The 26202-nt window shown below is 35.0% G+C and overlaps 4 protein-coding genes and 2 long non-coding RNA genes across 8 annotated transcripts; 1 reads left to right on the top strand and 5 right to left on the bottom strand.

Annotated features, from left to right (window-relative positions):
- LOC105166805 lies at window positions 576-3827 on the bottom strand. Of its 2 annotated transcripts, none has more exons than XM_011086291.2 (6): window positions 3327-3827; window positions 2692-2807; window positions 1484-1610; window positions 1068-1216; window positions 907-969; window positions 576-814 (listed from the first exon to the last, which is right to left on the bottom strand). In XM_011086291.2, the coding sequence occupies exons 1-6, from the start codon at window positions 3642-3644 to the stop codon at window positions 772-774; spliced, it is 816 nt and encodes a 271-aa protein (XP_011084593.1). In that variant the 5' UTR covers window positions 3645-3827; the 3' UTR covers window positions 576-771. The 2 variants fall into 2 exon arrangements, with proteins under 2 accessions (XP_011084593.1, XP_011084594.1); XM_011086292.2 differs by having other exon boundaries at window positions 576-811; window positions 3327-3826.
- Window positions 4964-6334, bottom strand: LOC105166927 (thaumatin-like protein 1). Its single transcript, XM_011086448.2, has 3 exons — window positions 5866-6334; window positions 5521-5785; window positions 4964-5409 (listed from the first exon to the last, which is right to left on the bottom strand). The coding sequence occupies exons 1-3, from the start codon at window positions 6332-6334 to the stop codon at window positions 5274-5276; spliced, it is 870 nt and encodes a 289-aa protein (XP_011084750.1). The 3' UTR covers window positions 4964-5273.
- Window positions 7469-10616, bottom strand: LOC105166803. 2 transcript variants are annotated; one of them, XR_002287389.1, is made up of 3 exons: window positions 10462-10616; window positions 8004-9323; window positions 7469-7914 (listed from the first exon to the last, which is right to left on the bottom strand). XR_002287389.1 is itself a non-coding variant. In XM_020695277.1 (2 exons), the coding sequence occupies exon 2, from the start codon at window positions 9251-9253 to the stop codon at window positions 8816-8818; it is 438 nt and encodes a 145-aa protein (XP_020550936.1). In that variant the 5' UTR covers window positions 9254-9323; window positions 10462-10616; the 3' UTR covers window positions 7469-8815. The 2 variants fall into 2 exon arrangements, 1 of the variants encoding a protein (XP_020550936.1); XM_020695277.1 differs by having other exon boundaries at window positions 7469-9323.
- LOC105166802 (transcription factor TGA2.3-like) lies at window positions 11680-16031 on the bottom strand. The gene is made up of 9 exons (XM_011086288.2): window positions 15803-16031; window positions 14934-15129; window positions 14615-14680; window positions 14482-14541; window positions 14003-14080; window positions 13863-13914; window positions 12768-13039; window positions 12317-12562; window positions 11680-12183 (listed from the first exon to the last, which is right to left on the bottom strand). The coding sequence occupies exons 2-9, from the start codon at window positions 14997-14999 to the stop codon at window positions 12037-12039; spliced, it is 987 nt and encodes a 328-aa protein (XP_011084590.1). The 5' UTR covers window positions 15000-15129; window positions 15803-16031; the 3' UTR covers window positions 11680-12036.
- Window positions 24288-25365, top strand: LOC105166801. Its single transcript, XR_002287462.1, has 2 exons — window positions 24288-24795; window positions 24873-25365. It is a non-coding gene; the product is annotated as an uncharacterized LOC105166801 (long non-coding RNA).
- On the bottom strand, window positions 25182-25767 carry LOC110012332. Its single transcript, XR_002287463.1, has 2 exons — window positions 25594-25767; window positions 25182-25511 (listed from the first exon to the last, which is right to left on the bottom strand). It is a non-coding gene; the product is annotated as an uncharacterized LOC110012332 (long non-coding RNA).

Genomic DNA, 26202 nt, shown 5'->3' with positions numbered 1-26202 from the left:
CTTCAATCAACTAAATTAAATAAAAAATAATAATAATAATTATCTTAACCATAATAAGAAAATTAAACATCAAACACCGACATTTGGATTGATAAATTCATTTCGCCTTCTCTTTGTAAATTCTAGGGTTTTATAGATATATTTTGAATGGTTTTGGAAAGTAAAATAAAAAAAGAAGATATGGAAGTTGGGAAGATAGGAGAAAAAGAAGATTTGAAGGATGGAGGAAAACTAAAAAGAAGTCGGGAAAATTTGAACCCACTTGGGTCGGGTTGGGACCCTAATTACCTGACTTAAATGCCACCCTACTTACAGTATCATGGTAATTCTTCAACAAACATGATATAAATCAAACTACGTTGTGATTCATTCATGATCATCAAATTATAAAATAATATATATTCAATCTTGGCTCATCCCATTTTTTCCCAGAACGGAAATTTAGAGCAAATAAGTGTTATTGGGTCACAGATTGCCTATTTATATGCTTTTAGCTATTGAAGGGCAAATCTAGCTACAACTGGGTCTGTGAGGGCATCGATACAAACGAAACTGCTCAAATACCAGACGAGATGTCATGAATGGAATGACAAACAAGAATCAAATTCCTCGCCAAATTTAGAATGTTGGTACAACGTAGTATTATTCTAGCATACAATAAACAGAGTGAAAGAAAACTGTTGCTGTCTCTTTTATGTGGAAGAAGGAAAACTATTTCCTAGTCAAAGATTTCATACCTCAGTAGCTGAGATTTGATTTAGCAGCAGTACTTCATGGGGAACCTCTTCTCCTTTCTTTCAGCTCCGGGCTCCTGCTGATATAAGAGTGAATCAAATTTCCAGATTTCCAAGAATTCTAGGATAATTAATAGAGCATATAATACATAAGATGAAGACTGGTCGATACCTCTCTATATGATCAAGAATAAGCAGCCTTGGTCCGGGGGGTATGTTCACATCTCTAAGAGCACTGAATTTTAACAAGAAATGCAATGACATCAACTGTAAGCCAAGCTTTGCAATGTATATTCAGATGTCATCATAAAGTAATAAGTCATGGGCACTTACCTATCAGTTAGCAGCGGCAAAGTGTTGTCGGTTAACAAGCCTTTCTTGAAATTCTTCTCATAGTTTTGTAGGCCAAGGTTGCTCAACATAGACCTTGTTTTCACATAGTACACATCTTCAGTTGGTGGTTGTGAAAACTTCTGTCCTAACTGCAAGCCAAAAGGAACTTCAACTTATTTAACGTAAAATCCTAAATCACTGTCTGGAGACAAACACAAAAAATTCTTGAATACATAGACTTCATAAGGAAACTGGATTACAACCATTAAAACTGGAAAGCTTCAAACTGAAATACTAAAGAATAAAAACAGTAGATTATTGATCAAAGAAAATTATTTCTGTATATTCACAGTCGTGTTAAGCAATACTGAGATGAATGTACATGTACAGGTTCATGTTTCTCTGCTAAAAATCACCTGGAAAATTCCACCTTGAACCAGCGCAAAGAAAAGACCAGAGGTAACAGCATTCGCTGCCTGATTCGGTCCACCCATCCCACTTACTAATGAAAACATGGCCCCAGAACCAAAAGCTGCAACCATACTGCAGTCACCAGGAGTAGCCAGTCAAAATTTACAGCAGGGAGAACAAAGACGGATAGGAGGATTAAGCAAGAATAAATGCGGACAGGAGGCATAATCAGAGAGAAAAATATTTACTCCATTGGTATATTTATTTTAGAGCATCCAGCTCAAACATGATTGATAGAAAGGACAGGAAGCATAATCAGAGAGACAAATATTTACTCCAATGGTATATTTGTTTTAGAGCATCCAGCACAAAAACCAAATAACCAGCTCCAAGTTCAGAGTCTAGAGACTGAATGAGTTTGTGCTAGGGCTTGAATAGTTGAGTTTGTATTCCTTTAGCCAAAATCAAGACCAAGTATACTGGTGCAATTATGCATCTTATTGTAGCCCTCATAGTTTAGTTTCTCCCATGATGTCCATCAATTCAGTTTGAGTTTGCAGAAAGAGTTTTGTGTCACATAAGTCGCTATGAATTCATTGAGGTAATAATATTCACCTTTTGCACCACATAAACATAAACTAAATCAATAGCCTATCTGAATTTCCTCCCATCCTCATGATCAGAAGTGCAATTATTAAATTAATGGCTCACAAGGAACAACAGAGTTGGCTGTCAAATGCAAAAACTATTGGGTCAGCTTTTCCATCCACATTCCACTTAACTGCTGAAAAATTCCACTTCACTCAATATACCACGTTTGCGGTGATAACTTTAATCTCTATTTCCAAATTTTTTAAAAAAGGACGGGTTCTAGTTTTTCCAACATTTATCATAGGAAACCAACTCGACATGTTCAGGGAGAGACATTTAACCCAGATGCAGTAAGAGTGGCTTCAACTTGCACGTAAAGTAACAAAGAGTTAGTTAGAATGCTTATCAGCCAAATGCACGGGTTATGTCAAAAAGACTCATTAAAGCTCCAAATTCTACCAGTGGGAAATATATCTTGTTTAAGAAACCAGAAGCTGTAAAAGAAAAGACACTTTAGCATGTGAGAAAAGATTAACTTTTGGCCTATCAAACAGGGCCAAAATCACATACCAATATAAGCAGAAAGGTAGAGGTCTGTGATAATTTTTCAGCGAAAGCATACCTCGATTGAACGTCTTCCTTGCCTCTCAATCTTCTCATGATACATGAAATGCCGGCATTGACACCAGTCATGACAGCAAAATTGCGTGCCTGCACCAAAGGACCTCCTGCAAGGGCCTGTAGGCAACAGTATACCAAGTAAGCCTTCATACTATTATCACAAAATTAGTTAACCAGCTAAACCTGAATGTTCATGCAAGAAGTTCATTTACTGGCAATTTGCAAAAATATCAGCCATTTCTCATAAGTCCATAAACATTTTTAAGTCGAAAACCCACTGAACTTTGTACTTGCACTAACTACATTAAACAGTCAATCGGGCTGGGCAGTAGTTACTCTCATCAGTCAATGGTGGCAAAAATACAAATGTAAAAAGTACATTGATCTCAAAACGCTGGAGATCATACCCCCAGCCTTGTCAACGAGAACAAAAGGTAAATTGCAAAAAGGTTAAAAAAATGCAAACGTACGTCAACTTCCGAACTTCATAACACATAATCTAATCCAATAAATTTCACTAAAACGAATATTCACTGTTTCATTGGAAAAAAGTAATTCTGACTACTCAAAATAGCAGAATATAACAACCGATTCCCGAATGAGTAAATTAATCGAGAAAAAATGGAGCATATAGACCTGAGCTTGCTTGAGCGAAGCCATAGCATCCGGGTTGAGGTTAACAGCGTTTGGCGGCGGAGTAACCAAGGAGGAAGCATCACCCGTGAGAGTCCCCATGAAACCGCCAATTGCGGCGCCTTGTGCCCCACTGGTGGCGGTGACGACAGCAGCCTCCACCGGCAAAGACTGCTTCGCCAGCCACCCTTTAAACCTAGTCTCCACCTCTTTCAGCTTAGCCTGCACCACTGCAATTGGGTTCTGCTCAACTTGTCCCATCAAACCGCCGGCCTTGCCTGGAATTTCCACCACCATAATCCCTTGCTTACTTTCCCCCATAATTTCGAATTAACTAGGAAGCTATCGCTTCACTCTCCTTTTACCTTTTCCTAGGAATCAATGGCGCAGGGTTTCTGAATCTGAGTGAAAATTTGGGGGAGGCTGCTTCATGTGAGGAGGTCAGAGAGGGAAGAAATGGATAACACTACTACTGCTAGTGTCTCTTTGCCAATTTCTCCCCTAAAACCCATGACCAAGATTTTCAACGGGCTAATCACGGGAGAATTATACTTTTCATCCCTACACAATACCGTTCATTCAATTTCAGTCCCTAAACAATCTTTATTTATATTTTAAGTCCATAAATTGACAATTCTTTTATGATTTTAATTATTTTCGTTAATTAATGAATTAATTATACTTAGATTCCTTAAAAAAAATGTGAAATTATATTTTTTTCTAAAAAAATTAAAATTCTACTTACACAAACTTTAAAAATTTACCGTTTACACCTAATCCATTTTCGTTATAATTTGGACGAAAATTGCTTGTATTAGTAAAAAATTACATAAATATTTTATTTTATTCCTTGTTTAACATTGTCATGTTTTGTACTTTCTAGGAAAAGATGTAATATATATTAACGACACTCCATATATATATTGCATTTATTCCTTTATAATATACATGAAAATGCTAAATTAGGGGTAAAATTGAGAACTTATATAACTTTATTTTGTTAATATTATTATTTTCTGTCCAAATTCTAACAGAATGGGGTCAAGTGTAAATAATTTTTTTTAGAGGTGTAAGTATAATTCTAATATTTTATTGAGAAAAAATATAATTTTACATTTTAGGGAGGATCTAATTATAATTAGCCCTTAATCAATTTTTAAATCATAAGAAAATGTTTTTTCTTTGCATTGCATTCTCCCAGCCTCACGTGATTGACACTGATTTTTTTTTTTTTTTTTTTTGTGTCTTATTTAGCCATTGAAATGATCCAAACAGTAATATTTGTGTGTGCCTAATTTGACATTTACCAGATCAAATAATCGTTAAGCTCCACTTATGTTCGACAGCTTATAAATTCTATTAAATTGTTTAATAATTTTTTTTTTATAAAAAAACTATTGGGATACTTGTTATCTGTTTAAAAATAATAAATTCAACCCATACCTTTCTTATGAAATATTTTAATTTTATTTTATTCTTATTAGTTTTTAAACTCATTTTTATCCTTTGTATAATTGATCTTTTTTGCCTCAAGTAAAAAAAATATTCTTTTTACATCATTAAACTCTATAAGATGTTTTGGAAAAACTTTACACAACCACACTCTAAGTGAAAGAAAATATAGGATAGGATAGAAAACATATTTGAACTTGGTGGATAATGTATAACATGGCTTTCTGATGAAAGAATTGCAAGTTAAAAGTATACAAAGATTATTACATGACATTTTGAATGTGTCCTGTCAGAAAATACAGCTGATATTCCTCCAAGATGCAGTTCTGTGAGATACATTAGCACCATCATCAACACCGTTCCTGAACTTCAAACTGAATCATCACATTTTCCTTTTGTATTGACCTCATAGCTTCTTGTCTGCTTGATTTGCGGGCGGGCTCCTCATCCTGCCGCTTGGCGAGAACCGGGCTGTCGGATGCAGTGCATCAGGGCGTGTCAAACATATAGAGCAAGAACGAGGAAAAGTATCGAGATGGGGAAGGGCAATAGTGTGGCTGAAGATGAAACAATTCCTGCTTCAATCTTCTCATTTGAACTTTCCCTCACTGGTGGATCGTCTACTCGCCTCATCCTGCATACATGGAGACGATGCCATCATTTGACTTATTTAAAATCCAAGAACTACAGTCATACCAGCATACAGGTGAAAAGGTGAACAAGAGATTGGCATATCAGACATTACCCACTGTTGGGGCAAAAAACTATGGCATACTCAGACGCCTTGCAAGTGAAGGTGCTGGTTCCGTCATCATATGCATAGCTATAAGCTCTTGGGCAGGCTCTCTTGAACATCCATGAATAGAATGAAGGCCTGCATGTCGTTGGGTTAGCAAACTCCCCGCTGCAGCAATACTGGTCTAGCCTGAATGCTTCGCATGCGCTCTTGCACCCAATGACTCCCCCTGGGCCTTCATCACTCCCAATCACCTGCAGTTCCTTTGGGCAACCTGTTTGACATATTTCAGCGCTTATTTGCAGCTTCTACTCATTAAATATATGTAGTCAAAGAAAGGAACCAGTCTGTTACCCATGTTGATGTCGGCGACACAGCCGGTGGCATTGCATGGAGTATTGACCCCTCGTGGAGCGGCAACCAGTGGGAGGTTGTAGCCATCGACGATGCTGACATCATAGAAATCTTTCTCATCTCCAAGGGTTATCTCAAAGAGCGATGCTGGAGGTGTGGCGCCGTTGCCCCCACATTCGAGCCTCCCACCACAGTCTCCGGTTTGGCATGAGCCCAAACCTGTTGCGTCGAAAGTGCAACCGGTCCTAGCCCATATTCGCCCAGACCATCCGGGGACATTGGGGATAGCGATGCTTTGGCCAGAATCCAACTGGAACCCTGTTGTTGAAAGCTGAGGTGAACCTGAACCGGCCAGAGTCCCTGGCCATATTGTGTAAGGGCAATTGTTAGTAATGATGAATGTAGAACCACAAGTGCTGGCAAAGATGGACAATACAATCAAACTAATGTGAAGCTTCCAAGAAGCCATGAGGCAGAGGAAACTAGGCCTGCAAGTTGAAGAATCCAATGGTGTACGGGGGTGGGGGTTTTAACAAGATTCATCAGCCGCAAGATTAAGAATTTGGGTTAGGCATTTCTCTTGTCTGCCTCAATAAGGAAGCATAAAGCAATCCCTTTCCTCAGACAGAATCAATGGAATCCCTTGCACACCACTTTTGAACTCTGAAATATCTTGAGATTGAGTCAAATTAGTGAAATGGATTCCTGATCCCATATGAAAAGGCTAGCCTAAGATTCCCAGTAAAACTAGATTTGGGACAAACGGTAGAAAGCATCTAAATAAATCAGAAGTCAAAACAACATGGCTTAAAGAACAAGTAACAGTTTCCTTATGTTTTGAACAGATAATGAGAATTACCAACTTGGATCTTGAATACCCAAATCATTCTAAGACCTAACCCTAAAGTTGTGCTTGCTTGTGAGATGAATATATCTCACTCCATAGGACCAAGTCGAGGTAATGTTTGGTTATAGGAATATTTTTCTCATCTAGAAAAAAAATATATATATGTCTCAACATTTCACTAGAAAAACGTACCACATCATATCACCTATAGTAATTCAATTTTCTATTTTTAACCTTAACATCTTTTACGCATCACATCAACTATCATCATTACATTTTTATGCCAAATCCATTCCCATCCCATACTTTGAAAAAAATGTCATCTCAACCGAATTCATTCATCTCATTTTTTCCCGCTGAGAAGAGATGAAATAAAATCAGAAGCCGTCAAAACATAATAAATATTTACTTCTTGCTTTAGTTGAGCTAAAGATGCCAAAACATATGTATGGAGTGCTATGCTAATGACATTGAAACACAAGGGCAATATAATAGAACCAGGAAGCCTGTTTAGGTCCAAAATGCAGTATCACCTCTACAAAGTACAGAAATCAGAAATCACAAAGATTTTCTTGAAAAGATTTATCAGAGAAAAAAAGTATACTCTACGGTTATGATTTTAGGTCAACAATCGACCTACTCAGTACAAATTATACAATTTATGAACAATAACACAGTTACAAATTGATCTTACCGCAACTTCTCCTCTATGGATAATCAGGTAAGTTTGTAAAACCAACATTTTTGTTAAATCCCAAGAGCCAGCAAACACCATCATCCTTCAAATGGTGGGCCATTAGCAGACGAATTGCAAAAGATTTCACAGAAACATGAAAACCAGTAACAGAATAGCACCCAGCAGCCGGATTCAAGGTTGCTTGTCTTGGTTTTCACAGAGCCGTGACAAGATCCAAGTGAAGAGATGTATGAGAGTCCTCCACGGTTAAGTTAAGAGCAAAGCTCAAATACAGGATCGATCATCACAATGATACACAAGCCAATGGGTATCTTCTGGTTGATGTAGGGGATGTATTTTGGGATGGTACGAATTCTGAAACACTTTCCAGAAAGTATCGAATGACTGAAGTGAGGCTGGAAATGACTGAACATCCCTGTCAGTTAAAGTCCATTATAATCAAATCGTTGGCCTTATTAGGCACGTTCCTGAGCTGCAGTTCATGGAACCATGCAAAATCTTTTTCCTGCACGAGGAGTAAATAGAAAATACTTAGAAGCTTCCCAGGATCCAGGACAGACTACCACTACTAAACAATTCAACAACACAACACACTCTATTAGAAAGTCCCCTGTGCCGAATATGCTTATCACCTGCAAAAACGAAATAACTTCAGGAACATAAGCGCAGAGCAATCAGAATAGAAACATAAATTAACAAATGAAGCAAATTAATACAACATAAAATTATGTGGTTCCTCCTCGACCTGAAACATGATCAGACAAATATAAATTAGGTCAGGTTTCTACCAAAAAATGAAGTAATATCGATCCTCCAGACCTGATGAACAAAAAAGCCTTCTATCAAGTCAGGGAAGCCACCCAAAATAATTAATCAATGCATGACTACTATATATATACAAATGAAATCAAACTGCTGAATGAAATATCATACACTTCCACAAGGATAAATCGTCATGATAACTTAGTTCTCATCTTATCAGAACAAATAAAACCCAAGAATAGCCAAAAAGAAGAAGAAGAAGAAACAAATGAGCAATATAGTTAAGGAGGCATCAGAGTCTATGGAGTACCATCAAATAAAGAAACTAAGTATTCTAATAGAACCCTTTCGTATCATACTTCAAGCTGGGTTATGGAATTAAATGCAACTCAAGCTTCATAATAACTTCACAGGGTATAGCATCAGTAACTTCCTAGGAGTTAATGAGTCTTGTGACATTAGAGGAGCTACAACTCAGATAAAGGAAGGTTAACAGAACGTTCTCCTACATAAAGGCCAGACGATCAGGTCCGCCACCGAAGTACTCAACAAGTTCTTTAGTCCATAACTAATGCTACGAAAACTACAAATAAAGTGAAAAAGGGAAAAGGGGGAATGACGAATGAGAAATAGCAGTATTGTATCTAGCTCATATCCATGACATCGCCAATCTGACTGCAGATGGGACCAACAGTGGTAAATGATCTCTCAAATGGCGAGGGATGACACTGAGAATCCCTTCTGCGCTTAAAAGCACAGCTCTCTGTGGAGCAACTCTCAGCTTCAAGCTTCCTCCGGACACCTTTCACTGCCTGTTGCTCAACTGGCGTTAAAGGAAATATCTGCTTGCTCACTCTGCAGAGGGAGCTATGATTATCATACAAAATTCTCTGGTTGCAGTTTTTGTCACAAATGTGCGTCAGGCCAGTTAACCGGCATCGATACATGTTCCCACACACATGTTCATTTTCACATTTCCAATCACATTTGTGACCAGGGTTAGGCCCCTCTTGGCCAAGAATACTTGACAAATAAATAACATTTGTAGGAACAGCTACCATAGATTTGCCAAATACCTCCATTGCTTATCTCGATCAGCAAAAGTTAACCCTTGAAAGAATCCCAAAATCCCGATTTGTGAACCCAGATGTTCTGCAGTCCCAAAACAAGATGTGAATAAGTTTAATGGCAGAAGCTAGAAACTATAGATCATTTTGCGCTTGATAGAAGTCTTCTTTAATAATAATGAAGAAACCATAGCTAAGCAACTAAGAAGCTCTGAAATGAGAAAAGTAAGATACAAGTTTGAAACACGGAGAAAAAGATAAAAATTAAGACCTGGAGTATTATTGCACTCTTCACCCCACTCACCTGTCTCAGAGGTTCCTTCTTCCTCAAATCCCAATAGACGTCTAATACAACTCATTAGATACTATCAATACCCTTCAAAGATTTTGTCCATGCCAAGCAAGATCTAGAAGGCAGTACTAGGCAGAGACCTATACGTTTGGATTACCAAATGACCAACAAGAACAATGGCAATCTTATAACATCATCTCAAAGCAATACTCTCTTTCTGCTTTAAACAATTCCCCGAGCTGAAAGACACACAGATGCATCACAATACTCAGTTAACTCCACGATTTCCAATATATTCACCTGAATTACCGCAAATTTATCAACCTAACTTGAACATAGTCTGCTTTCCTCCATGACCTATTATTCTCCATTTTTCTTCAACAATCTTCAATTATCATGAGAATAAACCAAAAAGATTTTCTCTGAAAGTACAGATCTTTAAAGCACAACTTTAAATCATCCATTAAAAAGTGTCTTGGTTCTCAGAAAACCAACAGGCCTCTATTCTCTGTATATAGCTCGAATTATATGCATTTTATCATGTTTATCCTCACAGCCACAATTCCCGGCCTAAGACCTTATCCCCCTCTTTTTTCTTTTCTCTTCTCCTCTTGTCTGTGTAGGTATACAAAAATCCATAAAATTTCTCTTTCACTTAACCTCTTCTTTTGTTTTTGGAACAATTTCACTTAATTACTGTCACATCTTCAACCACCAAAACTTCACCAATACACATAAGCCTCAAAACAAAAATCAGATTCCACCTAAAACTCGAAAAATTAACAACTTAAACATCTCCATGCATTCACAGAGACATCAAATGCACATACCCCTCATCAGCCGAACACAAAACAAGATAAATCCCCATTCATCAAAACGAAAGACAAATCAGAGAATTCCAAGGAGGAACAGAATTGAAAGAAAAACTTACACAGTAAACAAGAAAACCACACAGCAACCAACAGCGACAGCCTCCTCTCACTCCTATCTCTCTCTCTCACACACACACACACTGAGAGTGCACTGAATACAGAACAACAAGAAGCAGCAAAAGAAAGAGGGAGAGCGTTGGAGTATTTATAGAGCAAAGATAAGGTGATCCGATTCTCGTGTACTAGACGTTACCAATTTTCATTTTTAATTTATTATTATTATTATTACTTCTCACTAAACTGTAATTAAGTGCAAATTTAGGTGAAATGCAGATGAAATTCGCGGCTTAGAAAGTGGTGGCGGGCCCGGAGTCAAAATGCGAATCCGACTGAGACGCAGCTGCATGCGCTCCGCACGTGAACTCTCTACCTAATAACTCGACAAGTAATTCTCTGTTTTGCCCTTTACCGATTATCCGTTACGGGATTTTTATAAGCTACAGTGTCCAAGTGGATAAAGTGGTGGGGTTTAGTCTCCAACACCCAATCACAATCGACACGTTTTCTTCACTGCCGCATTTTCAGGATTTTTCTTTTTTACTTTTAGTCACTCATTATACACGCCCGCACACACACACTCGAAGTTTGAATATTAATTTTTTTTATTAAAAAAAAAAAAACTTTCATAATGTTTGATTTTATTTTTAACTTTGGGTATTTTGTGAAGATAGAGAGAGAAAAACAAAAATAAATAAAAATAAATTAGAGATAGTATGTATGTTTGGATTTATTTTTAGAGATAATATAAAATAAGTATGATATGTTTGATGTTGGATAATGAGGTCACGTCTCTTTTATATATATTTTAAAGGGCCGTACATTGGGCTGCCTACGACCATAAGAGTTGACTTCAAAATTACTACCTTCATTAGGCCCAATATGCATTTGATTATCGGGCCTCAAGTGATTATTTTTTTTATGTATACTATATAAAACATATTGGTACATATAAAAAAAATATAATTTATTTAATGTACATATAATATATAAAGATAATGTTTTTATAATTAAAGTAATGATACAAATAATTTATAAAAATAAAACTTTTAATATTTTAATGTCACAAAAATAAGGTCAATTTTTCAATAATACTATTATCTTACAGATAATACATTTATAAAGTTATGATATTGTTATTTTTAAAAATATTAACTAGATCCGTTGAATCCAGGCCAATAGGTCCGGATCCAAAATTTTCTTAGCGGGGCGATCCCGGGTTTTGGCAATCACAGGGGGGTGCGGGGGCTATTTCTATTAATTAAGCTACATCGTCAGACAACAATCACTTACAACTAACTGGAAACTATGAGTTGTACAACATGCGAACCAGTACAAGTATTCTCTACATCAGTTAGCAGCTTAGCAACGTTACAATTGATGGAAGATCACTGCACCTGTGACGGTTCTAAAAATCGTTCCACCAAATCGACAAACTCGGTTTGCATCAATAGAATATGCGTCTTTCTTAGAAGATTTTGGGGCTCCGAGTCTTGTCATTATAAGGGGCTCACGGTCCTGGGACTGCTGAGGATTTACCTGCATCTTCCAACAAATACAAGAATCATTGAGAGATGTTACTCCCGAGGGCGGGCGAGCCACAGGGAGCTAAGGGCCCTAAGCCGAGAAAAGTAGTCGCTGATGGCAAGGAGCGCACGAGCAGATTGGCGTGTTGTTAAGATACGGTGCATTTGTTGGAGAGTCTGCTGCCGCAAATTATCAGCCTGAAACAATCATCAACGAACTTAGATTGCTGGTGATGGTTATATCAGTTCTGGCTCTAGGGCTGCATGGTAACACACGTACACACGCCATTACAGCACAGATATATGTGTATCGAGCTGAGGATAAGATAACCTGACGAATGAAGCCCTCAAGCGTTCCCAACTTCCCCATAGCCATTGCCATTTGGCCCATGTAGTTGGCAACATTTCCGGAGGAACCTGAGGAGGAAAGAGAACCAGCTAACGTCTCGGCCAAGGACTGCTGCAGCGCTTCCATTCCCTGTGACAGGGCATCTTCAGCTTGTTGTGACGACTGTTGCAAGTTGTTTATGGCCAATACCTGCTGCTCCGTCAGTGGCTCCAACTGACTGATAAGAAGCTGGGAACAGGAATGTCGAAACGGTAAAATCTAATTTGGCTGAATAAAAGGGCCAGATGTCGAAAGAAACGATGATGATCTGAAAGCAGAAGCCTAAAATGATGAAAACTATAAGTGCAAACTGTGTATTAACAAAATGCGGGCGCTGACGAGGAAAAGATGAAGCATGGATGTGGGATAACTTGAAGTACTGTATGTGAGTTACCTTAAGAAGTTCAGACGAACGAAATCCGCCAAGCCAGAGGAAGCACCTTTCGGCAGGCGTCTTCCACATGCCTGACAAAATGTGAAAGACATCGGCTTTTGCAGCTTCCCCTTTTATCCTAAAAATGTCATCCCAGTGTGCAACAATGCCCTCCACTATTATGCGAAGTTCACCATCACCAGCATGTGAATTGACAGCACCTCTGAGTTCATTAATCCGCCGGTTGTGCTCCTCCAGCCACCGTGCATATTCAACATCGAAGGCCAAAGCACCTACAAATATGGGATTTATAAGAAGCATATTTTCATTGAAGATCACTGAAACAGTTCAAGTTGGACAAGAAGATCCAAAATTATGGAAAAATAACAAGTTGGCATGTTCCATAATAAGTTCTTATGGGGAAGCCACATGCCAAACAACCAAGCATACGGCTCAAAGCATTCTTCCTAGTCCCGGTTAGTTTATTCTTCACCTTTGGAAGAAGTTTAAGTACTCCTTGAATTACCTATAACCGAATCATTCAGCCATGAACTTTTTTCTTCTTTAACTATCCAAAAATGGGGAGGGCACAGGAACTGAACATGCAATCAGCTACTTGAAGGATGGAAGCCTTATTAAGTAAAGGTAAAAAAAGTTTTTTCATCCAAAGGTATTCTTAATAAGCATGCTCATAGTCCATTCTCCAGAAAACGGCTAAGGACCAGCATCCTACACACTAATAATTTAGTTCAACCAAGAAATGGAAACAGGCTTCGTCCACTAAAATGCATGAGAGCTCAGTTGATTCGGCTCCATTATCCATTTAACTTCTTGCAAGTCAGAGATTTAGTTTCTCTTACCCCAACCATTTAATTACATCTCCGCCCCAGTAGCTTTTAAATTCTTAAGAGTAAGTGGCCAGATGGTCCTAAGCACTATTTTGATTGTTTTCTATGTTCTCAGACTTATACTTCATTCCTGATATGACATGTCTGTCTAATTAGTTCATTAATACATGGGGAGGGCGGGGTTGGGTACAAGCACAAAATCTCTCTCAAAGCAAGCCCACACAGCTCACACAACCTTCTTAGAATCAGTGAGTGAAGATAATCATACCATTTCCACTGGCTGATTGTGATTGATCTCCTGAACTTGAAACAAATATCCCCTTCACAAAAGAAAACCACATTTACTAAATTGAAAAAGAATAAAGACTTTAAAGGAATTGCATATTTGCAAAAGATGTACAGTAGAACCTGCTGCCTTGCTCGTTGTAGCTCTTGCTCAAGTTGTGTCAATTTCATTCTGCTGCTCTCCAGCTGCTGAACATAAGCCTACACACAAATATATGCAAATGGAACAAGCAGGTTTTTAGACATTTGTTAAAGTTGTTGCCTGAAAAAGACATGAATGATAGCAAAACAAACACACCACTCGAGCTAACCCAAGTAGCATTGATCTTTAGAAATAGCACAATTTCCCATATTCTTTCAAGCTGGTGGGATATACAGCAAATGCATACAATTGTGACAGGTAAATACAAGTAGAGACGTCCTACAACACTTCTTGGAGTCATGTACCACATGTTAATTTCACAAATAACTAAAACCTACCCAGAACATAACAGAATTAAAGAATAGGATGACATTAAATCAATAATATGATGTATCAACCAAAACTGAACAGACATGTGAACTTAAGCAATGTCAGGTAGCTGCATGAGTGAAGAACTTACTTTTTTTCTCAAGCGGCTTTTTCTTGCAGCTTCACGATTTTGTGCAAGCCTACGCAGAGTCTGCATGAGGCAGTTGAGATCACATATTATATTAAATTCAACTGCATGTATTAACAATTAAGAGTTCGAAAACCTTTTGATCTCTGGACTTGTCACTGCCATCAGAAGTAGCTATAGTCTGCAGCTGATTGTTCTTAAACTGCAGAAGAAACAAATGCAATCATTAATTATAATCAAAGCCAAGGGCTATATCTTGCTCAAAGAAAAAAGGCATTGGGCACTTACACACAAATGAAAAGAAGGTTATGTTCACTTCAAAAATTTGTGTATCATATTTATACATCAAACGGAAAGGAAAATTTTTCAGTTTTAATCTTATTTAATACACACGTAAAACAAAAAAAGGAGGAAAGGAATTGCAGATAGTATTGTAAAAACATCCTAGACATTACCCTCAAATTCTTATCTTCAGTGTCAGCATCAGTCGAAGTATCTGTCCTGGGACTGGCATCTGCCATTTTGGACACTCTGCTCTATCCTATATTAATATTTCACACTGAAACAAATACTCCCATTCAATATTTACAATAGAGGAGTGTATCAGAACAGAATTTCACTGAGAACAAGTCCAAGCTCCACCGAATCACTCTGCAAAAAGGAAGCATTGCATGAATAAGCAAACTTTTTCCCAGAACAACAGTTCTTCAAAAAACAATGATAGACAAGGTTGAACGGTGAAGTATTCTTCCATTAGTTATGCTGAGCTCAAATACTTACATTGTTTCTACTTTTTTAGTAGCTACTGATAGATTTTCTCGATCATATGCCATCATTGAACTAGGTACTCACTTTGAAAGAATTCATCGTATTACTATATATCTAAAAGACCATCAAGCATCTACTTGGAATCAAAATCAACTATGTTCTAAGTTAAAATCACCAACTTCTCTAAAATTTTCTTTTTTCTTCCCTGCCTTAGAGCTTGTCCACCTTATGGTCCTTGATTAGCACTCAATCTTTTGTAAGATTCCGCTACTGCCAATCGAACTCCGAAGATAAAATAACACTCGAAAGAATCAAGATTTTAGATATAACAAACAATTAGATCTCACTCAACACCGACAGTTCTATCACACAAGAATCGTTCATCAAAACGCAAAACGCAAAACATTGAAGCTTAATTGACATTCAGTTCGTTTTGTCATCACCATCATGGCATTTCCACTGATCCCACCAAAAATCAGAAAACATCAACCCGAAACCATTGATAATTTCTGAAAAACAAGAACACCCAGAAAGGTAAAAAAAATTCAAAGTTTACCTCTTTTTTCCTCGTACGGGCCACCGAAATTCCAAGTCCTTTGATAAAGATGAGTTCTTTAACTGGGAAAGAGAGATATAGTAGAGAGTGACAAGAAGAGAATCAGTAGCGTGGTGTGAAAGAAATTACCACCCAATTTTTGACTTGGGGTCTACTGCGTTCCCCTTAATTTCTCTTTGATTTTAGGGGTTAGAGGTTTCATTGACGTTTACCAGGTCTTCTGGGCTTTTGTATAAAAGGCGCAAGAAAGAATGTCTACCCCTGGGGTGGGGTGGGGTGGGGTAGGGGTTAGAGAATGGGGTTGAATACCAAAATTTTAATTCAGACCCAAATATGGCAAGTATAAAGTATAATACATGTATTTTGTAATTAATTTAATTTTTTAAAAAAAATAATTAATTATATAATAAATATATTATGCTTACTCTATAATTTTATTTTATTTGACCAAATCTGATTTAAATAAAAAAAAAGATTATGTGATATAATTTTACTAAAAATACTTTGACCATTATTCTCATATCGACTATTGCCTATATTTTTATGTATATATTAATTTTTCAATCGTTAATTTTGACAAATTAATAATATACTAATAGTTTTTAATATTAATAAAAAAGAATAGAACTATTAGTTTCATTCAAATAGAAAATGTGGTATTTTGATACCATTAATACAATCAATGTAATCTCATTAATTAATTTGTATGTATTTTCATTATTGTACAAAAATCGAAATAAAATTTATAAAAAATTGAAAATGGAGAACGAAGACAAGATTAAATGTGGTAGTAGGGATAATTATATTATATTATTTATAGTATATTTATGTAAATTATTTTTATTTTTTATGTAATTACATAAACCACCTCTACCAATCAAAAAATAAATAGTTTGTGTAATATGTCAACGCTTTAGAGAGTGTGTAATTTTTTTAAATCGGTGATGATTTATATAGATTATATTTGATATTTTTTATGGGTGATATGTAATTTTTAAAAAAATAATAACGAATTTAAGAAATTATATATCTAAAATGTAAATATAGTTATTTCTTATAGTGTATTTGGTTGAGATGAAAAGTGGAAGTAAAAGTGAATATATAATAGAGAATTTGGTGTTTGGTTATGAGGAAACAAATAGAAGTGAATTAGAATTCAATGTGTGTGAAACTCCTTTAGAGTCCAATTTTGTTTCTGTCCAAAATTGAACAGAAAAGTGGAAGTAGAAGGCCAAAAAGAATAAAAAAATAATACAGTTTTTATTTTTATTTATTCTATTACTCATATATATTATATATATAATTTTCCTCCAAAATTATTTTTTGTACCAACAAAGGCACTGATGTATGAACTTGAATTCATTAGTTAAAAGTATAATTAGTAATTTTTATTTTATTTAAATTAAATAGTTTAAATTTAATAAACAATACTCATTTTGATTAATATTTTTGTAATAAAAAATATTCTTATTTTTTATTTGATAAATATATTTATTTTTAATTAATTTTTTTAAATTTTAATATACTAAAATTATATTAATATAATATTAATTTATTCATTTTATAATACAAAAAATGAAGAAAAAGATTATTCAGTAAAATTACAAAAATTAATTTTTTTTTTAATTTGTTTTTCTCGTACCAAATAAGGAGAAATATTTGAAATTTAATTCGTTTCAATCATACCAAGTAACTTGAAGAAAAATTATTATTTCCCTCTTCCTTTTCTTTTCTTCTCATTTGAACCAAACGAGTCCTTAATATTATACAATTCACCAGCAGCAGCTATATAAAACTATAGTATCACAAAATTCAACTTTTAGTTTGGGCCTGCGTTCTGAACACGGCTTTATTTATCTGGTGGGTAAAGAAAGCCTGAAGAATGTGCTTTTTTACGAACACGTTTCTAGGATTATTTCTCTACTTTGGTAGTTTGATGGTTATAAGAAAGCCTAAAGGAAATGGTTTTAGAAACATGTATGTTTGAGTTGTTTGTTAAGAATCTAAACTATATTCGATACTATATATCTTAAGTGAAAGTACAATTTTGATGTCTCTTTATTTTTTGGTCTGCTATTTTATATATTTTTTAATATTCAATTTAGTTTATTTATTTATTTATTAACATCTCACCGTTTTAGTCTTCTACACCTTCAAACCATTCTTTTAAATCCTAAAATTGTCAACTCTTTTTAACTTCCACTAACTCCTTATAACTTCTTTTTGTTTTATAAAAAAAAGGTTGTATTTAATTTCTTCAACTAAAATATATTTTTATAAATGTAAATTATTTTTAAATTTTTTTATTTAATTATGCACGTTCATTGGAGTGTGCCACACACACTAGTACATATAATAATATGGACACATTTAGTTCGATAACTACATAATGAACAAATTTAACCTTATAGTTAAATACGAAAACACATTTAATCCTCAATTTTTTTTTATATTATACATTTAGCCTTGAGTTGGACGCCGACTGAAGATCTTGGCCGAAAAAAAATAGCACATGTTTTTCATAATGGAATTCCCTATTCTTCAGGAGTAGGGAAATCCCCTATGAATAAGGATATCTTTTATGGATAAGGAGCGCAGTCCTAAATCCTTGGAAGGTGGTTGAGGAGATGACTTCCCACAACCTGAATCTTGAGATCCTAAGGTTGCTATGCTTTACCCTCCAATTGGAGGTGCCATGTGTCTCCTGTAAGAAAGTTGAAGCCACACTCACCACGCGGATCAACTTTTCTTATGGTTATTTGAACTAAGCTATTTGAGCCCCTCTTTGGATTAGTCAACTTTTTAGGGGTAGCATAATGAATTTTTAGATATTTTTAGTATCAATATTTTTCCTATTATTTATATTCAAATATTTTTCGTTCAAACTTTATAGAACTGTAGATAATAAAAGAGTGGCGTTGAAAGTTTAAGAGAATGTTGTCTTCATCATATTTTCTTCCCAAGTGACGTCAATTATCAGTTTTTCTTAAATATTGCATGATGAAATGGTTGAATTGAATATAATATTACAAAATTTTATTTTTAGTCCTTAACTATAGGAGTATTACAGTTTTAGTTTTTTTTTTTTTGGAAAAACATATTTAATCCTTCAAATAATAATGAGAGCGACACATTTTGCCCCTAATTATATAGCAACAAACTTACACAAGTAGTTAATATTAAAACCATATTTAAATTTTTAATATTTTAAGATAACACATTTAATTTAAATTGGCAGAAAATACATATATATATTTTAAATATAAAAGTAATGATTAAGATCTAACATAATTGGTCATTTCATCACCGAACTAAAATATATCCTTAAATCCTAAAATCCTTTCCTTTTTTCCAAACCCTAATTTCCTCCTCCTAACTTTTAAAGATGGCCTAATATTTTCGAAACAACAGTAAAACTCATTAAATATGCACTTAGAAATACATTAATAGGTGAATTGGGATCTGTCTTTTTCTCAGCCCCAAACACTATTCTGAAGGCCTTTAAGGTCGTTAAACCCGAATCAAAATTATTAAGGTATGTAATATATTTAGGGTGTATTTGCAAAAACTTCTACTTTTAAACAAGTATATTTTGTAAAAAAGACTGAAAATTGTAACAAAAGTACGAGTGAATATTGTTTGTAAAAAAGCTTATAAAAACTAAATAGGGTAGTGTTTGGGCTAAAACACACTTAATTTAATAAAAACCTTTTTGTACATACATTAAAAAAAATATATACTATTTTTGCTTAATATTTACACTTATCTTTTGTAATAATTATTTCTTCAAAAAAATAATGAATTTTATTTCAATTAGTATATATGATATTTAATTTTTTTCAAATATTTTCACTTATATAATTAAGATATGGAATACTAATTGAAATGTTTAATTAAAAAATGCTCTAATTAAGTAATATAATTGTTTATTCATACACAATAACTAAACTTGCTCAATTGCCAAAATATGAAATTATAAATTATTTAAAAATTCGATGAGCAATTTCAAAAATAAATTAAAAAAATAAAATCGAATTAAAATTATTATAATGAGGGTGAAATAATTTTAAAACAAGTTGAATTATTTAAAAAACCAAAGCAATTTAGCTAAAAAGGGTTATTGGTAGCAATTTAGCAGTAAAAATTGGCATATCACACGCCTCAAAAATATTTTTCTAAGGCGTCAAAAACACTCCCTTAGTCATGTAACTATGTAGTCCTACAATTAGATGTATAAAAACATCTACTCTTCTTGCTGGAATAATGCACATGCTATTCAGGCATGATTTCACGAGAATTGTCAATCGCCAGCAAGGTTCCAGACTAAAATTAAATATACATGCAATTGCTGGCCTAAAATTATTAATGCTATAGCTCCAGGAAATGATTATGTTAAGAACTTAATAGTTGAGGACTAAAAATAGAAAAAAAGGGAGAAGTGTAACATCCCTATACTTATAGGACCAAAAATAAAATTTTGCTTAAAAGCTTACATCTCACAGTTTCAGGCTCAACCTCAGGTCATCCATCTGGTACCTGATTAAGACCATAAAAGAACTCCATATCGCCCCAAATATGAGCCTTTGTGGAGAGAAGGAAATCAACCACAGAACAGAAACACAGCACTGAAATGGGCTGGTCATACGTTAATTTTCCAGACTTCCTCAGCTAGAAAGAGTTTTTTTTAACAAGAATAGAATCAAATAAAGGGGTTTAAGTAAGAGATCGACAAACCAGAAATAGGGAAGCATGATGAACAACCAGCAGCTATAATTTGTGAAACAAGGTAACTCTATTTTGATCACGGTTCCTCAAAATCTAGAACTTTTGCATGATTCATTTTCCTCTTATCGGGTCATCAATCAGGACACGGGCTGGAATAAGAGTTGCGTTCAAACTCGTACAGGCAAGGTAATGCTTTCTCTAACTGATGAGTTGTGAACATTTTCTCGAGAGAGGATCACTAAAGATAGCTAATCTGAACACAACAGACCTCAACCGAACCCTATCCTCGTAAATTGGAGAAGACTTTCCAAGATCGACACGATAAACCTAATCAACACAAGCAAAGCATTAATTATTTCTATCCACAAAACGAACACATCCTCTCCCCTCCAGGTATATGTAATTCTAACAGCTAATCAATACTGCACCATAAACATTGCTGGACTGTCAGGACATCTGTGCTTCCATAAAACGGGCACTTCTTTCAAAAGATTAACATGATAAAGCCTAGTTACCTATCAAAATAGAGAAGCAATTTCATTCTTGTTTCCATGAAAGAATCAAGATTCTTCATAATTCCCTAATCACAAATGCTTGAAGTTGGGAAATAGAACTTAGAGACCACCTTGAACGAATGAAATTAGCACACAGATATAAGTATCTACCAACCAAAGGATTATTTATACAGAAAAGAATCTGAATCATCCTTCATTATAACATCAAACAGCTAATCATCCCCCCCAATTACATAAAAACACAATCCAGAAAGTAGAACACAAAAGTTTAGCCGAAAAATCAGAATCAAATTGTAACCTCAAATATATTCACCAGCTGCCGAGAACATTAAAGAATTAAAAGAAAAAGTCTTCCCATCAAAGAAGACCAAACAATACAAATACCCCAAGCAAGATTAGCCAAATTATGTGAACCAACAAAAGAGCCTGGCCAGCAGGGCCCGACCCGCCATTGCCCACTTCACAAAACCCGAATTTTTTGACGCGCGTCCCCGCGCAATGAGCCTCGGCGCAGCCACACCAGTAGGTTACACCATCCACCCCGCAAACCGGGTCGGGACGGAAACATTTCACGGGGCATGTGCTCGGCCCGGTATTCAACGGGCAGAGCCCATTTTCTTGTTGATCGGAAGGCAGTTCGAGGAAATTAGGGTCGGATCGGACAGCCGGTGGGAGAAGGGTGCTGAAGAGAACGGTAAGGATGAAAATTGAGGACAGCTTGCCGGAGAACAAGCACATTTCAGCAACCTTCAAGATGATGAACCTGAAAGTCGCCTCTAGGGATTTCTTACCTCAACAATTCAAAATCTTTTCCCCAAATGAGGAATGAATGAGTTTGTGGGTTTGGGAAAATTGGACGTGAGGCGACAGATTCAGAGTTCTAGGGCTTTTTCTTCGTGGAAATTGCTTTGGGGTTTTTGGAAAAGAAGGGAATTTCACGCTTTGGAGGATGCGTTCTAGAAATTCTCTCGACTCATTCCTTTCTTGTTTATAATAATATATTTTATATTATATTTATAAATAAATATATAAAATAAAAATGATTAATTATTGTACACTTAAAGAATATTAATTACCTTTATTTTATGCACATAATTATGTTAAAAAATATTATGATATATAATTATGTAAATAAATATTTAAATTAAGCAGAATAAAAAAATATTTATTTATTGGATTGAATATAAAAACTGTCATAATTATAGTGTCTAAAAATTGTAAATACTAATTTATTGGGTAAAAACTTATTTGGAATAATAATTTTTGCATTCCTTCGCTCATTTAGTAAAAAATTATTTGGAATAATTATATTTGCATTCCTTCGCTCATTTATTTATATTTTTTAAAAAATTACACAAACACCTTTAATTTTTAAAAAATTACACATACACCTCTTAAAATATCAAAATTATCGTACAAATTACAACTGTTTTTGACTACAATAGATAATTTCTATAATTTTGTAAAATACAGGATGATTAGGTACAAATGTAGCTATTCCTATTTAATTTTAAACAGAGCACAATTTTCCTTAAATTTTTTTATCATGCATATTTAATTGAATAATTGTTTTTTTAAAGAAATTATCAATTTTAACAGTTATTTATTTAATTCATTTTTCTATTGTATATAATTGAAAAATAATAAAAATTTTAAATTATATACCTAACTGTGAATGTGTTTTGATAATTAAGTATGTATAGTTAATTCTATTGTAACAGCATGTGTTGGTTAAATTTAATTTATTTAATATTATTGATTAAAATATAATTATTATAATTCAATAAAAATAATTATAATTAATTTATTTTAATTAATAATAGTAGATCGTCTTTATTTTAAAAAAAAAATTGTATAGTTGAACTAGTTATTTATGTGTTATGGTTAGTATTAGGTGGGTGATGTTGTGATAGGTGATCAACCAGCTTTACACACTGTCTTTTGCTGGCCACCAACCTGGTAGCTTAAAATAGAGGCACACACTCTTAATAATTTCCAATTATATATATATATATATATACTAAATATATAAAAATTCCCTGTAAATTATGTGATGATAAATAATGCCTTTTTTTCATTTATATCCCATGTTTTTTAATTGAGAAAATTAAATTAAAACATGCAGATAAACTACAAAAGTATAAAATATTGGGTCTAATTTGGGTCGACGATTGCAAAATTAATGAGGAGATCATTTATTTAGAAAAGTCTGGACTACATATTCATAATTGTAGAAATTGCAGGTAAATTCCAAAACATACCATATTCTTAAAGTTAATAAAGGAATTATTTAAAAGACGCAATTAGTAATTAATAAAAATAATTTCAATGAAGCTGAAAGTTAGAATTTGATATGTTTTATCGAAATATGATTTTGATGGAATTTAATTTAAAAAGTGATTATTAAAAAACGGGTCAAATTGCATTGACACTTGAAATACAGGTTTTACCTCTGTCGACACTTCATTTATAAATAAAACTTGAACGTTGACATACGGTCCCCCAATTACATATGTTTAAAACTATATTTAGATCAAATATATGTACTCAATTATCAATCTATATTCTGCGAAATCCTATAAATATTAGAATTTTTTTTCTTAAAATAAATAGAATATGATAACCAAATAATCTAATGTTGTGTTTGAATTAATGTAATTGGAGTTAAGAATTTCAAATATATAGCAGTAAAATCCACCACGTTTGTTTGGATAAATCCATGTTTCACGAGTTGAAATCTTGCCCTATGTTTGGTTTCATGTCTTTAACGTGGTCTACCTGGAGCCCGAATCCAGAGTTTAGCGGACTTCCTATGAAGCCCACACATTAAATACCCAACAGTCCAATAATAATAGTCGTGAAAATATAGCTGGCAAGATTATATCTAACTTACACAAATATTCTATATTTTTCGTAAATTTGCAATACACTCTCAGGAGGAGTGTTAAAGTAACTAACTCGGGTAAAATTTTGCCCCTAAATAAGAGGTGTACTTGTAATTTTTATAAAGTGCATGGAGTGTTCGTATAATTAGATATAACTTCAAAAGATATCTACTTAATTTACCCTAAAAATGTTTTCAAGAATTAAATGATAATTGCGTATGTATTGCGAACATCGACGTCCAAAATCTACAGTGGAATGTATACGTATTTGGAAGTAAATGGAGCAAATAGTTAAGAGTCATTGAGAGAGCCTGTTTCAACATTCAAATGTCGTATTTTCATACGTTTGATGTATTCCTATTTGTGGTAATGATAGAAACCTGTACAGTAGCCACGGTCAAATCAATGTCTTCCAACGGTCATAACGACCTTACAAACAAGGCCTCCCACTTTCCAAAGAATATGACAACTGAAAATAAGCTGTACCAATGATTGAAGAAAGGATCAGCAGTCAGCACAAACAAACAGGCGTGCATGTTTTCAATATCACCATCATCATCTCCCCACCTCTATATAACCCTTATTCTTCTTTCTCAATTTCAGAAAACACAAGAAAAAAACAAAAAAAAAGGGGGGGAGTATATGTTTTAGGCGAAAACCGGAGCGAACATTTCTTGTATCGTCCAATCTCGCTGCTCGCTAGGCTTGATCATCCCAGGACTGTGCGAGGTAATCATGGGAGGCTGCGCGAGCAAACCCAAAGACTTGGATACCAAAAGGGCTCCGGCCCCCGTTGAAGCACCTGCAGGTGCTCCGGCTGCAGAGGCACCCTGCCGCTGACAAGTCTGAGGCAGAAACCGTGGTGCAAGTAAGCAAGAAATCTCTAACACACTTGTGATGGTTTTGAGAAATGCATGCGTTTTGAGGTTTTCAGTGTTGTTTCAGGAGAAGAAAGATGGAGGTGAGGCTAAGGAAGGACTGTTGGTAGATGTATCTGCACCAGCCCCCGAGGCCCCCAAGAACGAGGAAGTGATGAAAATGGAAGCGAAACCCGTAGCTGAGGAAGCTATTCCAGTTGCTGTTCCTGTTGAGACCAAGCCAGTAGAAGTGAAGGCTGAGGCTGTGGAGGCCAAGGAACCACAAAAGGAGGAGAAAAAAGAGGTGAACGAGCCACCAAAGGAGGCAGCGGGAACGGTTGCCACCACCTAGAAACCAGCAGCACGAATGAAAGCTAAACGCATCAGTAGTTAAAGTAAAATAATGTGTTAGGTTTAGTTTTTATTGCATTCGTCATTGTTAGGCATCATATGGAGTGCTTTTATATGTTTATTTGTACGTTGCGGCCCAAGGGACTAAATTCTGTACAATAGACGAATGATCATCGCTTTGTACTAATTATTGAAAACATTTCTTTAAGATTAATGGTTGCTACCGTCAACTGTTTTTCTGCGCAAGTGCTATACATTTTTGGTAAAAGAGAGGCATACCTGAGAGTCATATAGAACAAATTCCACTAAGATCAGAGACCGCTCTATTTCCATGAGCAGTTCTTCCCGTTATTCTGCTCCATTAAAAGTCCTGAAGCTAAGGTAACAGAAAGCAAAATTATGCAAGAGATCTCAACTTATCAACATAAATGAAGGAAATTCTGGCAAACATTTCTGACCAACTTTAGCTGGATGCTGACCACTTCAGGTCAAAGCAACAGAAGGTCAGCTTCCTCGACGAAGCTAGTTCGTCTTAAGTATATTGTCAGCCTTTATTCTATACGGTGCCAAAGCCAAGTTACCTGCACGATGTTGAGTACAGTGGAAAAAGATAGTTGATGCTTACATGGATCAAATTGCATAATATATCACATTGGATCAAATTGCATAATATATCACATAGACCTTCTTGAACTTTAGATATATATATATATATATGTTTACACGTATATATATTTCTTATCTCCTAAGAGATTCTCTTGCGCCTACCTCCAAACGAAGTCATGATAAAAGTACAATATATCAAAAGAGCAGCAGCAAGGGCGATTGGAATGTGAAAGTGGCTTGTTTAACTTTCTATAGATGGCTCTACTAGATGTCATTCTCCCATGCCGGCCATTTGTTCAGTAGCTTCTTGAACTTATCCATGTTGCCACGAGGTGAACAAGACATAGACAGTTGCTGTGTTAGCATGAGACGGTTCTTAGATCATATCAGAAACTCATTATGTTATATTTTTAAACATTGTCTGTCGCGTTTCAAGCAGCTCAGCTTCACAAAGTGTGAAG

Source organism: Sesamum indicum, linkage group LG7 (assembly GCF_000512975.1).
Source record: "Sesamum indicum cultivar Zhongzhi No. 13 linkage group LG7, S_indicum_v1.0, whole genome shotgun sequence".
In the NCBI taxonomy this organism is placed as follows: domain Eukaryota; kingdom Viridiplantae; phylum Streptophyta; class Magnoliopsida; order Lamiales; family Pedaliaceae; genus Sesamum; species Sesamum indicum.
This window is presented reverse-complemented; position numbering and strand designations above follow the sequence as displayed.